Source organism: Balaenoptera ricei, chromosome 9 (genome assembly GCF_028023285.1).
Source record: "Balaenoptera ricei isolate mBalRic1 chromosome 9, mBalRic1.hap2, whole genome shotgun sequence".
In the NCBI taxonomy this organism is placed as follows: domain Eukaryota; kingdom Metazoa; phylum Chordata; class Mammalia; order Artiodactyla; family Balaenopteridae; genus Balaenoptera; species Balaenoptera ricei.
Window position 1 is genome coordinate 96,373,215 of NC_082647.1, and position 18,485 is coordinate 96,391,699.

Consider the following 18,485-nt stretch of genomic DNA (forward strand, 5'->3'; position numbering starts at 1 on the left):
CGAGCTGAGGAAAACAACCTGGAGCCGGGCGTGGACAGGGCTGCCTCTGTGTCCCCAGAGCCGGGCCCACCCTGGGAGATCAAGGGCAATGTCGGGTGGTTTCGTGAACCAGAAGGGCAGACTAATTAAAGTGAGCTTCCCTTTCCTCAAAAATGCTGGCAAGAAAAAACTGTGGAGAAGAGCTCTCAGTGAGTTTGGGGAAAGGCCCTAAGTTGGGGAGGGGTGTGGGAGTGGGAGAGGCAACTCGTGGACATTGGACATCAATTCTCAAATCATCTGGAGGAGGGGAAGGAAGGAAATGGCGCGGATGTTCAGGAATTGGCCTCTCACTTCGGAACGTCCCATGTTACTGTTTTCCTTATTAGATTTGTCTTGCTAACTATTTTAGCAGAAACTAATGTGAAGATAGGTCTGTGCATGCCCTCTGTGCGTGCCAGTGAATTGGTGGAGAGATGTTTAGGAGTGTGCTGGGTTTCAGAGGGGATTCCCTGTGGAATCAAGGAATTCTCTCTGGATAGTCCTCCAAATCCAGTTTAGGGTATGGTTACTGCCTGGGAGAGGAAGAAAGGGTAAAATGAAAACACTGCAGTCAAACGAAAATGAGAAAGAAAATATGTCTTTCAAAAGGAGTCTGATGACGTCTATGGTTTGATTTTCTTAACCAATACTTGCTTTTAAGTCTAATTCTGCCCTTATTTTGAAAACTCAGGAGTTCTAGACTTTGAAGTTGTCTTTTTGGGCGGGAGGTGGGGGGTCGAAGGTGCACAAAGTTGTCACACTCAGAAAAGGGCCACTAAAAGGGATTGTCAAAACTCCATCTCTGGATATTAAAGAAGACATGAGACAGCATTAAGGCTGGTGGAGTCAGACTGAAGGAGTGGCAGAATCACCAATAGAATGGGGGGTGGACGGGTCGGGTAGGGCCTGCACTTCTTTATTTCAAAAAGCCCCAGAGACGATTGTAATTCAATCCAATTCTCTGCTGTCTGTCGCCTCTGAAACCCCCTCGCCCAGGTCCAAACTCCCTGTTGAGAATGACTATTGAACACATTGCCTAAAAAACGAATCAGCCTGTGAAGTTTCTCCCTGCACTATGATTATAAAATCTTACTGTACCTATAAGAGCTGTGCCCTATAGGAACCTCCTAGGCCTTCGAGTGGAAGAACTGGGGCTTTATCTTTTTTTTTTTTTTTTTCTATTTAAGTGCATGCCAGAACAGAGTGTATAGACTGCAGGCACTTCAGAAAGTAGCTGAGATGGAAAAGTCTGTCTTGACACCAGAGGAAGATAAAGTCCCCGGATTCCCAGCCCCAGGGCCTGCTCTGTCATCCACCAGTTTGCACTTCAAACAATGTCTTTTGTGAGCAGTTAAATATGACAGATAATATAATTTTATATTTACAGTTGCACTTTCAAAAATGCCACCTTTATCAATCACCGTTCTCAAAATCCGTAAGGGGGCCCCTCACTGCTCCTTAAAATAAAGCCCTCACTCTTTGAAAGTGGCTTTTCCTTTTTCTCAGTTGGCGTCCAAAGCTTTCAGTGGTCTGGCTCCAAGGTGATCTTCCTAACTGCCCTCTCCCATCCCCCTTGCAACCTACTTCTATCACTTCGAGCTGGCTCGCTGCCTCACTGTTTCATATTCCTCTTTAATGTTGTAATAACTGCAGGGAATTGTATCATTAGGATTATGGATACATCTTAGCTATTCCCCAGTTGCTGAATTTTTTCCTGTTCCTCTTCTCTGAATTTTGCCAGGATGGGTGCAAGGAATCATCTAGGCCAGTGGTTCTCAGTTTTGGCCAGTCACTGGAATATAGGATTATGGGGGGGGTGGGGGCGGGAGGGGACGGACTTTTTTTTTTTTTTTTTAAGTCGAGGTATAACACGCATACAAGAGATGCTACAAATCACAAGTGTGCCACCTGATGACTTTGGATGTACAAAACACCCTCATGTAACCAGCACCCAGATGAAGAAGCAGAAGCTACAAGCACCCCAGAAAAGCTGGGGTAAAGGAAGCTTTAAAAAAAATTCTCATTTTCGGACCCAAACCTATGAGATTCTGATTCCGAAATGTGAGGTGAAGCCCAGAAATTTGCATGTTTAAGATCTCCCCAGGGGTTTCCCATGCACCATCAGGCTTGGAGTCCACCAATCTACCAAAGGTTTCCAAATCGCCCCTCAGGTGTCACCCTAGGGGTTGGGGGCAGAGACAGGGAGCTGTCAGACCTGCCTTCCCCTTCAATCAGAGCCGGGGTATCTCTTTCTTAAACTCTTTCTTTTCTCTCTAGATAAAAACAATCCCTTAATCCTCAATTCTGAAAACCACCTGTATCAGTCAGCGTTCAATCCAAGCAGCAGAACTACTGGATGGATCTGAACATACATGTATATGTACCTGTAGATCTATGGGCCTATTCCAGTTATTTGAGTTTTTGCAACAGCAACTGCTGGTTAAATGACCTCTATAAGGCTCTTGTTTTTGCATCTGATGCTGCAGCATGAAGTCCACAGGGCAGGCAGTGGGAAGGAAAGAAGGACGGAAAGTGGCGGAGACCAAGAACAATCTGGGACCCACAAGCCTTAACTGGAACTCCATGAAGATGGACTGAAACTCCTGTCTGTTCTCGTTGCCTTTGACTTTCATGCTATGCATGTTCCCCCAGAAGCCGGGGCCCTTCATCAAGGAGCTAAACACACAGACCTGGCGCAGGAGTCGGAGAGGCTGAAGGAGGATCCGGGGAAGGTGGAGCAATTGCAGGCGTGGCCGCTGCCCGTGCCAGCGAGGTGAGCCGCCGACAGGCTACAACACACGCGTTACAAAATAGCTGCCCCTCCGTCCGCCAGATCGCCCCGGATCTCTCTGTCCCCAGCCAATGAGCAACCCACAGGACACGGAATTCTGGGAAATGTAGTTCAGCCCAGCCAGGACTCAACACCTGACTAGCCACCATCACCCATCTGATCGTTGATTTTCAAGCTTGGCTGCACATTGGAACCATGTGTGGCCTTTTAAAGATCTGATGCCAGGCCTGCCATCAGGATATGTGAAAGCCTCCCAGGTCGCCCTAATGTGCAGTCGAGGCTGACAGACCGACGTGAACCTCAGTGCTATCCCCAACCTGGGGCCACAGACAATAAATTCTACTCTCGTTTTGTCCTAAGAGGAGCATTAAAAGATCTGGTTATTTTTCTGAAGGTCCTAAAATGTCGTTTTCCTCTTTACCCTACCTTCCGGCATCTGTCTGGCCTCCTTCTCGAACCTAGCCACAACCCTCCTCAGCACACTGAAGCGTACTCAGCACACTGGCTGCATCTCGGACGAAGCCCTCCTTGGTTATCCTCCTGGTCTAAGTGCATCGGGAGCACGGCGGGCAGACCCTGAGATCATCCCAAAGCCATCAAGCTCATAGTGAACTGGACTCTCAGAGGTTTTCACTATTAAGCTTCTAAATAAAGCACCTCTTCCTCCTAGGCATAGACTAATTAAGTGACTAGAACAGCAAAGCGGTCAGTGAACGCTTAACCACCGTAACGTGAGCCAGTGTTGGCAAGAGCCAGTGCCGTGGGCGCGCAAGTCGTTGAGCTGCCACTGCTGGGTCCTCCTGCTTTTCTTTTTGGCAGTGCCGCACGGCTTGTGGGATGTTCCCCGACCGGGGACTGAACCTGGGAAACGGCAGTGAAAGCCCGGAGTCCTAACCACTAGGCCACCAGGGAACTCCTGCTGGGTCCTTCTTAAGGATGGCTGAAAGAGGAGCCCAAGAGGGGCCACTGCAGGAAAGGAAGTGGGAAAAGAGGTGAGGGCTGGGAAGAGCATGGGTCCAAGTTCCCTCAATGCCACTAACTCGTTGAGGAGCCTTGGGCAAATCACATAATGCTTCTAAGCCTCAGTACCAGCCCTGCCTCCTGCATGGGGTCATGGAGAGTATCAGAAGAGGCAAGAGATGTGAGAGGGCTTGGTGGGAAGAGTCCAAAAGCACAGACATTTGTGCGTGCAAGGCAGTAGTGTTAACTCTATTACAGCACTGGTGTCAGGGAATGGTTATCTAGATTATGGATTATTTAGATACTTGCTTTCCTTTTTTCTATCTATGATGTGGTTATTTCTAATGAGATCCGCTGAAGTGTGGGACTGACACCGTTAGTTAAAATAAGGGCTTTGGGATTTCCTTTGAGTTTCTACTATTTAAGCTCTCCCCCTCCTCCCCATTTCGGCAGACAGTGAAGACTGCTGGGCCACCCCAGTCTATACTCTGTAAGTAAGTTTACATAGAGAGAACCTTTCTAAGAAACAACAGCAAAATAACCTTTCACAGCATCTGTGTGAAATAAAACAGGGGAAGGATCAAGCAGTGCTACAATATTTTTACTGACCCATGTCCATTGTTTAAGGTAGTTTTCTGTGTCTGAATTAGATTTGAAGCTCTCTGAGGGCAAGGGCTGACTCTTCATCCCCCTTTATTTGGATTTGCAACAGGGCCTAGGGCAGTGCAGCAGAAAGGATATTGGACGTGGGGAGCCCAAGTTCCAGGTTCTAGGTATAGCCCTGCCCCTCAAAAGTCATTTTAATCCTTCTCTCGGCCTCAGTTTCCTCCTCTATAAAGTGGGAGCTACCTACTTCATGCGATTATTGAGTAGTGAGAATTTAGACAATGTGTGGGGAAATACTTCTGTGACCCCAAAGTGCTGTGCCAGTGGGAGAAATGTGATGAGAGCTATCACTTCTCAAGAATGAGGTGTTGGCTGATTTTCTCCTTGAGGACAGGGAGGCACAGAGCGGAGCTAGTCAACCCTGGGCTGCAGATGAGGAGATGCTCAGGGGTGGAGGTGACCGGGAAGGTGATGTCCCCAGGGGCCTGCAGAGTGATCAGAGTGACAGTGGTGGCTTTCTCACTGCCCACCTGTGCTCCCTCTGCTGCTGCAAGCTGTATGTTGGCCCGGTCCCTTGTTTATTCATTCATTTGTTCATCAAGTGTTTATTGAGCATCTACTCTGCACCAAGCCCTGTGCAAGAGGTTGAGAATTGAATGGGGTGAGCAAGACCAGATGAGGTCCCTGCCCTCATGGAGCTGATCTACCCTGCTGATTCCCGAACAGGTTTGGACTCAGGCTTATGCACTGACGGAGTTGGACAACTAGCTTCATGAAGCCTCAGGGGCAGATGCAAATGTTGTGTTCTAGTGAGATTCTAGATTGAAGCTGAAAAATATCAAGGCCAGGTCTGATAAGAAGAAGAAAAAGAAGAAAAGGTAAGCTCCCATCAACCCCCTTTCGGGTCTTCCCTTACTGGGCTCCCACCTCAGGTTTCCAGAGTCTTGCTCTTTCTGACTACACCCTCTACTGAAACGGACTCTCGTCTACCTTATTCACACTAAGTTGGTAAATGCTTTGGTGAAAGCCTTGAGGTAAAGGAATGATGTCCCAGCTGGAGGGACAGGTCTGTCAGAGGTCACCCTAAAATCACACTAGGGTGGCCACTTCAGACTGGCATTTGCAGGGACCACAGAGGTGGAGAAAGTGGGGGACTAACGGCAGGGGTAAGTAAAGTAAGCAAACCCCTGTGGTATTTATTTATTTTATTTTATTTTTTGGCGGCACCGCGCTGCTTACAAGATCTTAGTTCCCTGACCAGGGATCGAACCCAGGCCCTCAGCAGTGACAGCCCGGAGACCTAACCACTGGACCGCCAGGGGATTCCCCCCATGGTCTTTAAAGGTGACCCCAGACCAGGGAGGAGTGACGGCAGGAGCAGTACAGCTGTTGTCGGGATTCTAGCTTTTGTTTAGGTGAGGAGGGTTTGCAGGGCCTAAGCCATTAAGAAAAGCAAGGAACTAGACAATCAACTATACAAATGAAAGGAGGGAAAAAAGAAAGACCACGGGAGTCTTCAGCAACCAGAACCCAGAAAATTTCCATCAATCGACGCCCACGTGCAGCAATGAAGACCCAACGCAGCCCAAAATAAACAGGTAAGTAAGTAAGTAAATAAATAAATGTATATATAAAAAAAAAAATCGACCCTCTTTTTCCTTCTCATTTTTGACTAAACCGCCAGACAATCCCACTGGTGCATTTCCAGCTGGAATGACAGGACTCCTCTTCACGAGAAAACTAAGACATATTTTATTATAAGACACACCCCAAAGCCAAATTCCTGAAAGACTGTAGGTAATGTGAACCCCAAGTGGACTCATTAAATGAACACTTTGTACTCCAAAATAAAGCACAGACACTCAAACCCGCACAAAACAAATGCATCGCATTGATTAGAAGGCAAACACCCTCGTAGTGGATAGCAGGTGGCGGAAGAGAACCTTGCCGGGCACCAGGGCCCCTCTGTGCATCTGTCCCAATCGCAGCCCCTCCCTCCTTCCAAAGTAGCCACACTCTTGACTTACGGTCTTTACAGTAAGTCCCTACATACAAACCTTCAAGTTGCAAAATTTCAAAGATGCGAACGTGCGTTCACATGTCCAATCGCGTAAGTCAGTTCACGTGTCTGGTGTGCCTTGTCATGTGTGTGCATCCTCTACAAGTGGTTGTGCTTTTGTGTACTTTACTGTACAGTACTGTACAGAGTATAGTAATACAGTATCTTTATTTCAAGCCCAGGATGTCCGGAAGCAAGCATAAAAGCAGCAATGATTTAACAGGTACAGTGTAGCTGATTGTGTTAGTTGGGTACCTAGGCTAACTTTGTTGGACTTACAAACGCACTCTCGGAACGGAACTCGTTCGTACGTAGGGGACTTACTGTATTTCCTTGTGTTTATTTATGGTTTTATCACCCTAGTGTGTATCCTTAGACACTGTTGTTTAGTTTTGCCCATTTTTTAGATGTCTTTTAAGCTTCTTTCAAGTGACCACTTCCCTCCATCTATTTCCCGTACAGTTTATCTGTTGAAGACTCAGGCTGTCTAACCTGCGGTTTCCTACTGTCTGGGTTTTGCCCTTGGTGCATGCCAACACATCCAAGTGCATGCATTCTTAATGCAGATAATCACCTGTTTTAAAAAAACCTGTATGCAAGCTATGTTCTAAGGAGGGCATAACCCACCATAATCGCTTTCTCATGAGTGTGTGGGCAAAGGGAGCTCTCACAATAGAAGTAATGAAGCAGGGAGAAAAACGTGATCTGGGGGGAGCTCTCTGTGGAACTAGTGATTTTTGAAATTTTTTTTTTTTGCAATTGGAAGTGACCGAGGAATGCTTCTCTTTAATGTCTTCCACTATAGTTTGCTTTAGTAGGAAACACATTTGCAATGGGCTCTGGAATCACGTTATGCTCCAGGGTCCAGGGTTGTATCCCATTATGTTTTATCAGAGATGATTGCATAATAGAAGCCTGGATGTAGTAAAAACCTAAGGAATCTAAACCACTAACCAGACTCACCAAATGTAATAAATATAAATGATAGATGAAAGGAAGATAGATCTGGCCATTTACTTATGGTTTGGAGCAATAAAAGCAAGCTTTAAATTTTTTTCTTTAATCTTAGCAGGCAGTCACATGAACATACTTATTAGCATTTTCAAAAGGCTTTATCAAATATTGACTTAATAAAGAAATGTATCCACTTAACGGTGACCTCCAGACACCCCCGATAAGTCTGGGACCCTAAATTATATGCTCCAGGGCTACGCCACCCACACAATGGACAAAAGAAATGAACAGTGTCATACTCGGAGATGGAAGGTTTTTTAATGCTTAAACTTAACTACGTATGGGGACTGTTTTGATTTGTACAGGAAAAAAAAAAAAGCTCCCAAACTGATGGATACAATAAAAAAATTCAAAAGTCAAGGCACTCTTAAAATATACACACTACTATATATAAAATAGATAACCAACAAGGACTTACTGTATAGCACAGGGAACTATACTCAATATCTTGTAATAACCTATAATGGAAGAGAATGTAAAAAAAGAATATATATATTTATATGTATATGTATAACTGAATCACTTTACTGTACACCTGAAACTAACACAACATTGTAAATCAACTATATTTCAATTAAAAAAAAAAAGACGAGAGATAACAACAACAACAAAAGTCAAGGCACTCTTCAAACCCAATAGGCCACAGACACAACCTTTAAAACTTTACTACAGTATTATTTGTACAGCCACAAAAGGGGCCTGAAAGATATTGGGGGGATAAAAGTAATTAGACAGAGGCCTTAAGTGGTCCCATTCTGGTTCTCTATTCTTCTTGCTCTCCTTGGTTCTTTTAGGAATTGTATTTGTGAAAGAAATCAGGAGGGTGCCTCCTCCTCCCTGTTAACAGCGGAGAGAATGCGGGGCTGGGAAGGAGCAGTGGCGGAAGGTAATCTGGAGGACTTAGTGTAGATTTGACGGCCAGACTGATTTCTCTCCTGGGCTCAGGAGTTTGTTTTTTGTTTTGTTTTTTAAAATTAATTAATTAATTTATGGCTGTGTTGGGTCTTCGTTTCTGCGCGAGGGCTTCCTCTAGTTGCGGCAAGCGGGGGCCACTCTTCATTGCGGTGCGCGGGCCTCTCACCATCGCGGCCTCTCTTGTTGCGGAGCACAGGCTCCAGACGCGCAGGCTCAGTAGTTGTGGCTCACGGGCCCAGTTGCTCCGCGGCATGTGGGATCTTCCCAGACCAGGGCTCGAACCCGTGTCCCCTGCATTGGCAGGGAGATTCTCAACCACTGAGCCACCAGGGAAGCCCGGCTCAGTAGTTTTTAAAATCTGCTGGCAAGATTGGCTCCTGTTCTTAGCGTGTAGATGGTAAAGTGATTTCCAACCCTGGTTTTTACAACGCTCTAGGGTATTTCCAATACGATGTGTGTGTTTAAAATTCTCAAAACCAAGTTAATCTGAATTCGCTGAAAAGGCAAATATGATTCAGAAGCTTTTTTCTTAGTTACTGTCTGGTGTACCTTTCTGAAATGCGTGATACTCCTTCTTGGAATTCCTTCCCGCCTGGGCTCTGTGACGGTGTGACTCTGATGTTTCAAGTCTAACCCCTTGCCTTCCTGGCTGGCTCCTGCTGCTCTTCCAGGCCTCATCTCCGGATCACTAAAAATTCCACAGAGCTCTTCCCTGAACGCCTTTCTTGTCCCTGCCCCCCGACTCCAGCCCCCACCCCAAAGCCCTTCCTGGACTCCTCTTCAAGATTTCCAACTCCAGCCTCTAAGAGCGACCCGCTGTATGAAACACCCACCATGTGAAACTTCTGAAGGGGAGGCTGGGCTGGGGCTCAGCAGTGATGCTCAAAGATACAGCAGAACTTGGAAAGGGAGTTAAATCTATCATGGCCTCCGGGCTTCTATTAATTCACTTCTCAGGCTGGGTTGGGCTCGGCCTAAGCACGTTACATGCATCATGGCATTTAATCTTCACACCACCTCTCTGAGGAAGCTCGATTATACCCATTTTCTACACTTGAGATTTAAGCTGGGAGAGGGCGGGCGCTAGATGAAGCAGAGCTGGGCTGTGAGCCATCACACTCTTCTGTCTGAAGCAGGGGATTTTGTCCTTCTGTCTCTGGACAAACAGACTGGCTGGATCAGGGCCTGGCAGCAAGGTGAGTCCAAGGCACCATGATGCAGGAGTAACCAATCAAAAGGACTAGGAGCTCAGCTAGAGTGTGTGTGTGTGTGTGTGTGTGTGTGTGTGTGTGTGTGTGTTAGAGTGACTTACTCTACATGGATGGTGGTGGCAGGTAGTGAAGTACGATCAAAGAGACAGACAAATGCTCCAGGAATGAGCAGTTGCCCTCAGATGGATCTCAAGCCACAGGTCCCTGCCTACACATACAGCCCTATTCCGACTAGAACGCAGGGAGTGAAAAATGAAACAGCCCCTGAAACTGAAACCGAATTACCCATGGCAATTTATTAAATAACTAAGGTTTTCTAGGCCTTATTAAAATAAATGTTTAGTGTATTTTCCTATCCTCTGACGTTCACTTGTCAGCACCTGCTGGCAGCAGCTGGAGTAATCTGGCCAATTTTGTTGTATGTGCAAATCAATTCGATTTCCCCCAAAAAAGATAAAAATCAGTAAAGTGATTAAGTTACAATTAAGGCATGTCATTGAAAGCACAGATAACAAGAAAAGGCTGAACAGGACATGCCCTGAGGTCACCACTGACTTCCTTCTACTCAAATTAAATGATTTTTCCCCTCATTCTTCTTGCCTGCTCTACTGTATGGGATATTCTGGGTGATCAACAAGACTCCTCCTACTTCTTGAAATTCTCTCCTCTTTTGGCCTCCATCATGCTGTCCTTATGCCAGGTTCCCTTCTTGGCTCTTGCACTGGCTCCATAAATGATAATCTGTTCATCCCTCCATCCATCCACCCATCCACCCATCCACCCATCCATCCCTCCATCCATCCATCCCTCCATCTTATAGATATTTAATGACCCAGTGTGCCAGGCACTAGGAAAAAGGATGGGGCATATTTATGCCTGGTTTTACAGTTGAAAATGCTTTTATATTATTTAATTAATTTCTTGCTACAACCATGTGAGGTGGCTATTGGTACCTCCATTTTACAGAGGAGGAAACAGGCTCTGAGAGGATCTGGGATTTATTCATACCAGCATAGCCAGCAGGTGGCAGAGTCTGGACAGGAATTCAGGTTTTCATGCCAGTACGAATTCATAATGGAATTCTCTTACATACTGGTCAAGTAGAATTTCTCAACTAGTCTCATTACTCCTAATTACATGTCATGATGCAGTCAATACAGATTTATTGAAACTGTGCTAGGCTCTGGGGGATGCAAAGTCTGGGTCCCTACCCTCATAGAACTTGTGGCCTAGTAGGGGAGACATTAATTATATGTTTACACCACAAACATTTGCTTTTAAGGTATGAGGGAGAGCGGACCTAGTTATGAAAATCAGGAAGTCTCTCAAGAGGAAGTAATCATTAAGGTGCATTCTGAAGGATGACTCAGAGTTTTGGGAAGAGGGGATGAAAGAAAATCATATACAGAGAAGGAAAAGCACGTGCAAGGGCCCTGTGGCAGGAAGACCCAATGTGCTGAAATTTTAAAGGCCAGCTTGACTGGCATATAGAGACTGAAAGGGAGCCCAGCACAGGATGTGGTTCAGACCACGCAAGACTTTGTAGCCACGACAATGATTTTTACTTTTAGCTTCAGAGCAATGGGTAGACACAAGTTAAGAGAATGACATGATTAACTTCTTTGATTCTAACTTCTGTGTGCAGAATGAATTGTAGAGGAGCAAGAGTGGAAGCAGGGAAAACAGCTGGAGGGCTTCTGTAGTTGTCCAGGTGAGAGGTGATGATAGCTTGGACCAGGGTGGTGGTGGTGGAAATGGCGAGACGAATCCCACGGGTGCCCCCTGAGCTGCTCCAGCCCATTTTCTCCCTAAACCCTGTCACCAGAGTGTGCTCACGAATTTGCAGTACGTGGAAGCTTGTCCACACTTCAGGGCTCTGCGGGAGTCTCCTCTCCCAGGAAGTCTTCGCCAGATAACGCTAGTCCTCCGAGATCTTTCAGAAGTTGAGTCTACCTTCTGCATTGTTCACTTCAAACCTGCTTCTTCTCTATGGCTTGGCTATTCTCCGATCCATTCCTGAAGATGCCTTCATTTCTCTTGTTTTGCTTTCTCCCTTTGGAAAGTAAATGCTTTGTTGGCATTTGCTGAATGGTGTCAACAGGGCTCCTCTGGAAATGACATTTGTAAATGATTACTCATGCCAAATGGCTTTTTTTTTTTTCTAAATTAAACACTGGTTGCTTTAAATCTGTCTTCATGATCTTGTTCTATCAAAACGTATGTCCCAATTTTTCAATTCTTTCCTCTAAACTCTTTTCCATGTATCTCCTAGTAGAAAGCAGTTTCAGGGGGAATGGAGTGTGTGTGGGGGGGTGCGGTCAGCAGTGTAATTAAACAGGAGCTCTCTGACCAGAATTCCTATACCTTTGAATGGGGTATTTGATTAATCCTTTCCACAGGCACCATTATTCATGCCTTGATGGAATCTCATTTTATAGCCCTTAATACATGGACCCAATTTATCCACATCACATTGTATTCTAATACTTGTCATCCAAGTTATTAGCTATCTCCTTCTCAGTGTAAAATCATCAGCAAGTTTGATTAGCTTATTCCCTGGGGATGATGGGGAAGATAAGAAGAGACACAGTACAATATGACCACCAAGGGTTTGGCATCCTCAAGAGCAGACAGCTAAGCGGAATCCACTTACAGAGCTGGGGTGGCCACAAAAACATCTGCCCCCCGCGAGAGGGTGTCTGTGTGGTACCCAGGAGCCATAGCCACAAAGGGTTGGCCGCTGTCATGCCTGGTGGCACCGAGCCATCGTCCTGAGTGGGATCACTTCAATAAAAAAGAGCGAGGCTTCTCTCCCTCCTGCTTCCTAACATCCCCCGCCCCCCAAATATCCTTCCTGAGAGGCACAGCTCAGAAGCTCCTCTTTATTCCAGGACACCACTGCAGCCTGAGATCCCTGTTCTTCCCCTGCTGGGGACCTGGCAGGCAGAGAATCTAGAAGGAGATGCACAGGGCTGTTTATCGCTCTCTCACCAGCACGGAGTTGGCTCTAAGCAGCCAGCCTCTTCTCCCTCTTCTCTGGAAGCAGGCCTGAGCCTTGGGACTCAGAGGTGGCTACAGTCCTTTCTAAGCAAGAGAGAGGGGGCCCGCGTGACCCCTACAGGATGGTGGGCTCAAAGCCCTCAGAGAGTTTCCAATGCCTTTTCCCCTCCCCTACCACCCGTCCTCAGCTCAAGCAGGCAAAAGTCCCACAGCCCGTTCTGGGGTCCTTTTAAAAGGACCTCCCACCGTTTTTCACCAAAGATCCTTTACCAATCACCCTTGTGCTTTTCTGAGCCCGGCAAGAGGAGGATGAAAGAGGCTCTCTCTTTGTGGTGGCACTCCTTCAGGGGGTGGAGACTCATTCCCTTCCCCAAGACTATGGGCTGCACCTAGTGACTTGTTTCTAATGGGCAGCATCAAGCAGAAGCGGCTGACAGTGTGTCACTCCTGAGAAGAGGTCATAAATGGCCTTCTGACTCCACCTCCTCTTCCTCAGGTTGTTGGCTCTGAGGGCAGTGAACCGCCATGCTGTCAGCAGCCCTGTGGGGAGGCCTAAGGTACTGAGAGCGAGGAACCGAGGCCTCCTGCCACCAGCCAGGTGAGCGGGCCACCTTGGAAGTGGGTCTTCAGGCGCCAGCCAAGCCTTCGGATGACAGCAGCTCTGGAAGACAGCTTGACTGCAACCTCACGAGAGACCCTGAGCAAGAACCACCCAGCTAAGCTGCTCCCACGTCTTGACAATAAATATTTATTGTTTTAAGTGGCTAAATGTTGGGGTCACTTGTTATGTAGCAGTAGGTTACTAATATACTCTCACTACCTCAGAGGAAGGCCTTGGTCCCCCCACTCCCTTCAATTGCTTTCTCAGGTTCCATCTTGATCTCCTTTCTGTTCAGGGAGTCTGATGTCCCTCTGGTACCCTCTACTGTCTGTTCCCAGCCTCTACTGTGGGTCCCCACAGTCTCGAGGGCTCTTTCCCGACGAGAGGGGGATGGAAGGAAGGAGCTCCCCTGTGGCCTGGGTTTGGAATTCTAGCTCCTTGCCTACGATCCAAAGTGACATCTGGCATTAGGAGAATGACTCTTTGCAGAGAGCAGCCTTCCTCAGGCTATGCAATTCCCTCGTTTGTGAACTCGGTGGGGCTTAATGACTTTACTTAGGCCGACAGGCAGCAGGAAAAGACTTTGCAAGATAACCAAAATAACGTGTTCCCTTACGTATCATATGCGCCTCTCCTGTACCCTTTCTGCTCATCTGCAGCTTCTGCAAAAGGTCATGTCTCATTTCAACTTTGCAGTTAAGTGCATCTGACACTAAGCGTGGATTCCAGAACTGGATGGAGGTGTAATCTGGCTTAAATGTTGCAAGGTGCGCCCCGCTACCCCAGCCCGCTGGCTATGTCCTGCCACGGTCATAAAGGAGGAGGAGATCCCATTCTCGCTTCTCTCATAATCGTACAAGAGGCACAATGTAGTTTTTGATAAAAAAATAATTCAGGCAGCTCTTCCATCTGATCAAACCCTAGCAATTTTATATCTCAGTTCTACGGGGCAAGGTCAGCCAGTTATAGATGTCACTCTTTTGGAAGGCTCGGAGAAGCGGAGTGGCCCTCAAAGCAGGTGGTTCTCAAAGTACGGCCCCTGGGGAAACAGCGTCAGCATCGCCTGCTGGCTTGGCGGAAATGCAAATTCTCGGGCCCGACCCCAGACCCACTGAGGCAGAAACTCTGGGGGTGGGACCCAGTCACCTGTATTTAAACGAACCCCTCCCACCACCCCAAAGGAACAATTCTGATGCACGGCTAAAGGCTGAATATCACTGACTTAAAGGATTAAATATCTAAATCATTCATTCATCCATTCATTCATAAGACGTTGACTGAGTGCCTACTATTTGCCAGACACTCTGGGGCGATGAAGCAGAATTGGAAGGAACTCCTTCCTCAAGGATTTCACAGTCCTCCCTTCCCTCGCTTTGTGACAAAGCGTGAGAAGAGAGCAGAACTCGAAGACACTGATCCAAGGAATGGAAACCACTCTTTACATGTAAAGAGTCTTTTCAATGGACAGGAGGCACACCAAAATTGTTTTTTTTTCCAGGAATGATCATACTCTCAAAACAGTAACTTTTCTAAAGTAAGTAAATGTGTGGGTTTAATATAGCATGTACAGCTGGCTCAGCCTTTCTAGCTTAAAAAAAAAAAAAAAAAGATTATGTGATCTCACCATGAATGAAATGCAGAACTACCTTAAAGATTCACTTAGTTTTGTGCCTGTCGTTTAACGAACAAGCCATTCTGTGGTTTCATCATGTTCCATGAAGTCACACTTCCTCCCCTCTTTTTCTGTAAGTAAGATGCCTTATTCAGCCTTAGAGCTAAGATGTATCGTGCTTCCTATGACTGGACTCGATATCTCTACATTTGTTAACTCATTTGATCCTCCCCAACCTTATAAAGTAGATGCAGCAAACAGTCTATAGGTGAAGAACAGAGGCTGGAAGAGGCAGGAACAGGAACCCAGACCCATCTTTTAACCCCACGCAGATTATCCTGTGCTGTAGTCGAAGCCCCACGGGGTCATTTTGCTGCTCGTTAATTGGGGGAACATAAAAGGAAATACACCCTCCCCTAGAAGACTGCTCGTATGAACCACTGGCTAAAGCTCAATTAGGGGATTTTTTTTTTTTTTTAATTTTTACTTATTTTTTATTTATTTATTTATTTTTGGCTGTGTTGGGTTTTCATTTCTGTGCGAGGGCTTTCTCTAGTTGTGGCAAGTGGGCGCCACTCTTCATCGCGGGGCGCGGGCCCCTCACTATCGCGGCCTCTCTTGTTGCGGAGCACAGGCTCCAGACGCGCAGGCTCAGTAGTTGTGGCTCACGGGCCCAGCTGCTCTGCGGCATGTGGGATCCTCCCAGACTAGGGCTCGAACCCGTGTCCCCTGCATTAGCAGGCAGATTCTCAACCACTGTGCCACCAGGGAAGCCCCGGGGGATTTATTTTTAAACATTGAAGTTCACGCTACATTCCTCCTTCAGTACCCTGGATCATGAGGAGCTGGCCATAAACTCCTCCTGGTCACCAGCACCCGTGGCCTGTGTGAGAATCTGCTCGATGCTCAGCAGATCTAGCTTTGAGAAGACGCTCCACATCTGTTCGTTTCTCAGGCTGCTTCAGTGACGTTCAAGGATTCACTGAAACACTACTGGGGCAGATAACTTTCCTGTGGTTAGGCATGAAGTTGAGTTAATCCAGCCAAGCCTGGGCCCTTGGGACTATGGATGCCCAGTGAACCCAGCTGCTGCAGGGGTGAAAGGTATGACTGGTGGCCACAGAAGAAACCAAAGCTGTCTGGCTGGACCAGTAACACACTCAGCCCCTTGACGCAAGCACAAGGCCTGCCCCGGCCAGCCAAGTTCATCCACCACACAGGCCTAGCGTTCATTTACGGGGGCGCCACGGCTCACCCACGGGGCAACTAAGAGGCATCAGGAGACCGCTTCTGCCTGTTGTGTTCTTGGGAATAACCTGGTGACTTTAGTTTTACGCAGCTGAGAAAATCTGAGGTCCACGTGGGCTGTGTAGAAAACCACGCAGGTATCTTTCAAGCCACATACAGAGCACGCAACTTGAGGTGAACCCAAATACATCCTCCTTCACCATCGGCTTTCTGTAATCAAGGCTTTTTAGAACATCAAGTCCAACCCCTAGCTCTAATTCAGGGGTGCTTGTTGGCTTCTGCTGAGACACTGATTTGATTACTGGCATTCCATGGAACTACAGACATGAGATGTTGAGCTTACCAGTGTTATGATTTATTTCAGGATTCTGAAACGGGGAACGCACCTATTGATGGCACGCTGGAGGCTGGGAGACTCTGAGAAAGCACTTCATGCATATAAATGACACATGCGAGGAAAAAATTTGCTTATGGTAACAATCCCGAAGCTGGGGACCATCCCACTGTGCTCTCCACCCTCACGGAGTGATGCCTCCACAGGAAACCGCTGGGATTAGATGATCCTGCGTTTGGACACCCATACGCCGCCTCATTTATCTACCTGTGACAGGGACAGTGCTGGAAGAGAATCAAAAGATGACAAATTGTTTCTGGTTTTAAAGGAGCTGTTCAGGCTGGGTGTACTCCCAGGGGGAAACCAGGTTTCATGCCAGCAGCCATCACTTCATCCGGCTATGAGGCCACATTTTGGCAAACGCCAACTGGCAGATGATTGCTGTCTCCTTTCACCAGTGGATTTAAAGACACTTGCTCTGAAAGCCTGAAATCCAGTCATTCTGAAGATGTGTACAGCACAGAGCAGACCTGCCCACACACTGCTGTCAGGCAGGATGGCAGGCATTAGACAAGAGTTCCAGATGAGAGGGATTTTTTTCCCCATGTTGAGGCAGACAGATAACAGGGCAATGATTTTGTAGGATTCTACAGCAGAGATACAATATCAGCAAATGACTCTGGGAAAGACTGACTTGTGCAAGATAAGGAGATAAAAATTCCTAGGATACTGGCCACTGGAATCTGCTTTTGTGGATACAGACCTCCCTCCACCCCAAGCTTCCAACTTCCCTGGGAGCAGGGAGAAGGCACATTGGAGTTTCAAGATGGTTTCAAGACCCGAGCATAACCCGAGTCCTCCACCATGCCTCTGCTTACAGCCGGTGGTCCAGCCAAGGCTGGGCATCATTCTGGCTGTGACCCGTCTTCCTTCTTTCCAGCTGATGCTTCCTCTCTGGGAATGACCATATAATTCATGGTCGATACACTCAATCCTCTGGAGGTGAACGTTCCTCAGCCCATCCACTTTGTGTTTCTTCTCTGCCATGTGCTGGAATTCGCAAGGCTGGAGAAGTGCCTCGCTACGCTGACATATACAGATGCCAGGTGCCTATTCTAAGCATTGTGCTGGTATCTACTCATTTTATCCTCCTGACAATCTTTGAGACAGGTACTAATATTATCCTCATTTTGTAGATGGGGAAACTGAGGCACAGAGAGATTGAGGCTTTGGCTGAAGGTCACCTAGCTGGTCAGTGGCAGAGCCACAGTCACGCCCAGACAGCTTGGCTTCAGGCTCTGGCTGGCGCTAACCCCTTGCTGCTACCTTTCCAACACAACCCGCCTTCCAACACAGCAGCTGAAGCCCACGTGGGTCCTGGTTAGGCCAGGCCTTTCTCCGTCCCAGGCCTCTGGATTCAGTGGATGCCCGGAGCTGGAGCACAGAGCCTGCAACATGAAAAGACACAGGGCTCATCTCCAATCCCCCTGACTGGTTTCAGAGTTCAGGCCAGACATCCAAGCGCTTATTCTGTGTTTGTTTGTTTTGAACATTCCACCATGATGCCCCCAGATGCTTCACAGACGGTCTCTCTGTTCTCCTTCCTTAGGCGAGCATCTGGACCCCTCCCCGCACACCTCCCACCTCTGGCAACACTCCTGCTGCCAGGGACTGACGTTCCCTGCCTCACCTCATTATACATTTCAGCTGAAAACTCCTTATTTCCACGTGGCAGCGAGGAGTATTTATAGCACAAGTCACATGCCAAGGCGTTCTCAAGTTTATCATTTGGAATAATAACCTCGGAGCGCAGTCACCATGCCCATTCCACAGATGGGCAAGGAGAGGTGGGAGGTCACAGCAAGGTTTCCAAGGAGTCCTAAACTGCCAGGTCTCTTGAGCCACTTCTATACAATCCTCTCTCCAGACTGCTTTCTCTCATCTTCCTGTTTAACAAACGTATCGAAGGCCTGGGAGTGAGAGGTGCTCTCAAGATCAAGTCGTACTGTATCTGTGTCTGCACTCCAGTTCCCAGAATACCAACGAGCAACTCTAAGGTCCAGCGGCAGGAACACCAATGCTTAGCTTTCTGCCAAAACCCACTCTCATTAGTAGG

General features: G+C 47.3%; 1 protein-coding gene across 8 annotated transcripts in view; it reads right to left on the reverse strand.

Annotated features, from left to right (window-relative positions):
• ATXN7L1 (ataxin 7 like 1) overlaps positions 1–18,485 on the reverse strand; it is a 231,740-nt gene that overhangs the window by 113,794 nt on the left and 99,461 nt on the right. Inside the window, exon 4 of one of the 8 annotated variants that reach the window (XM_059934162.1) lies at positions 11,410–11,627. The exons of the other annotated variants lie outside the window; for them this stretch is intronic. Coding sequence (XP_059790145.1) covers positions 11,545–11,627 — 83 coding nt within the window. The 3' untranslated portion in view covers positions 11,410–11,544. Of the gene's footprint in view, positions 1–11,409; positions 11,628–18,485 lie in introns of those variants that run through there. 8 annotated transcript variants of the gene reach the window in all.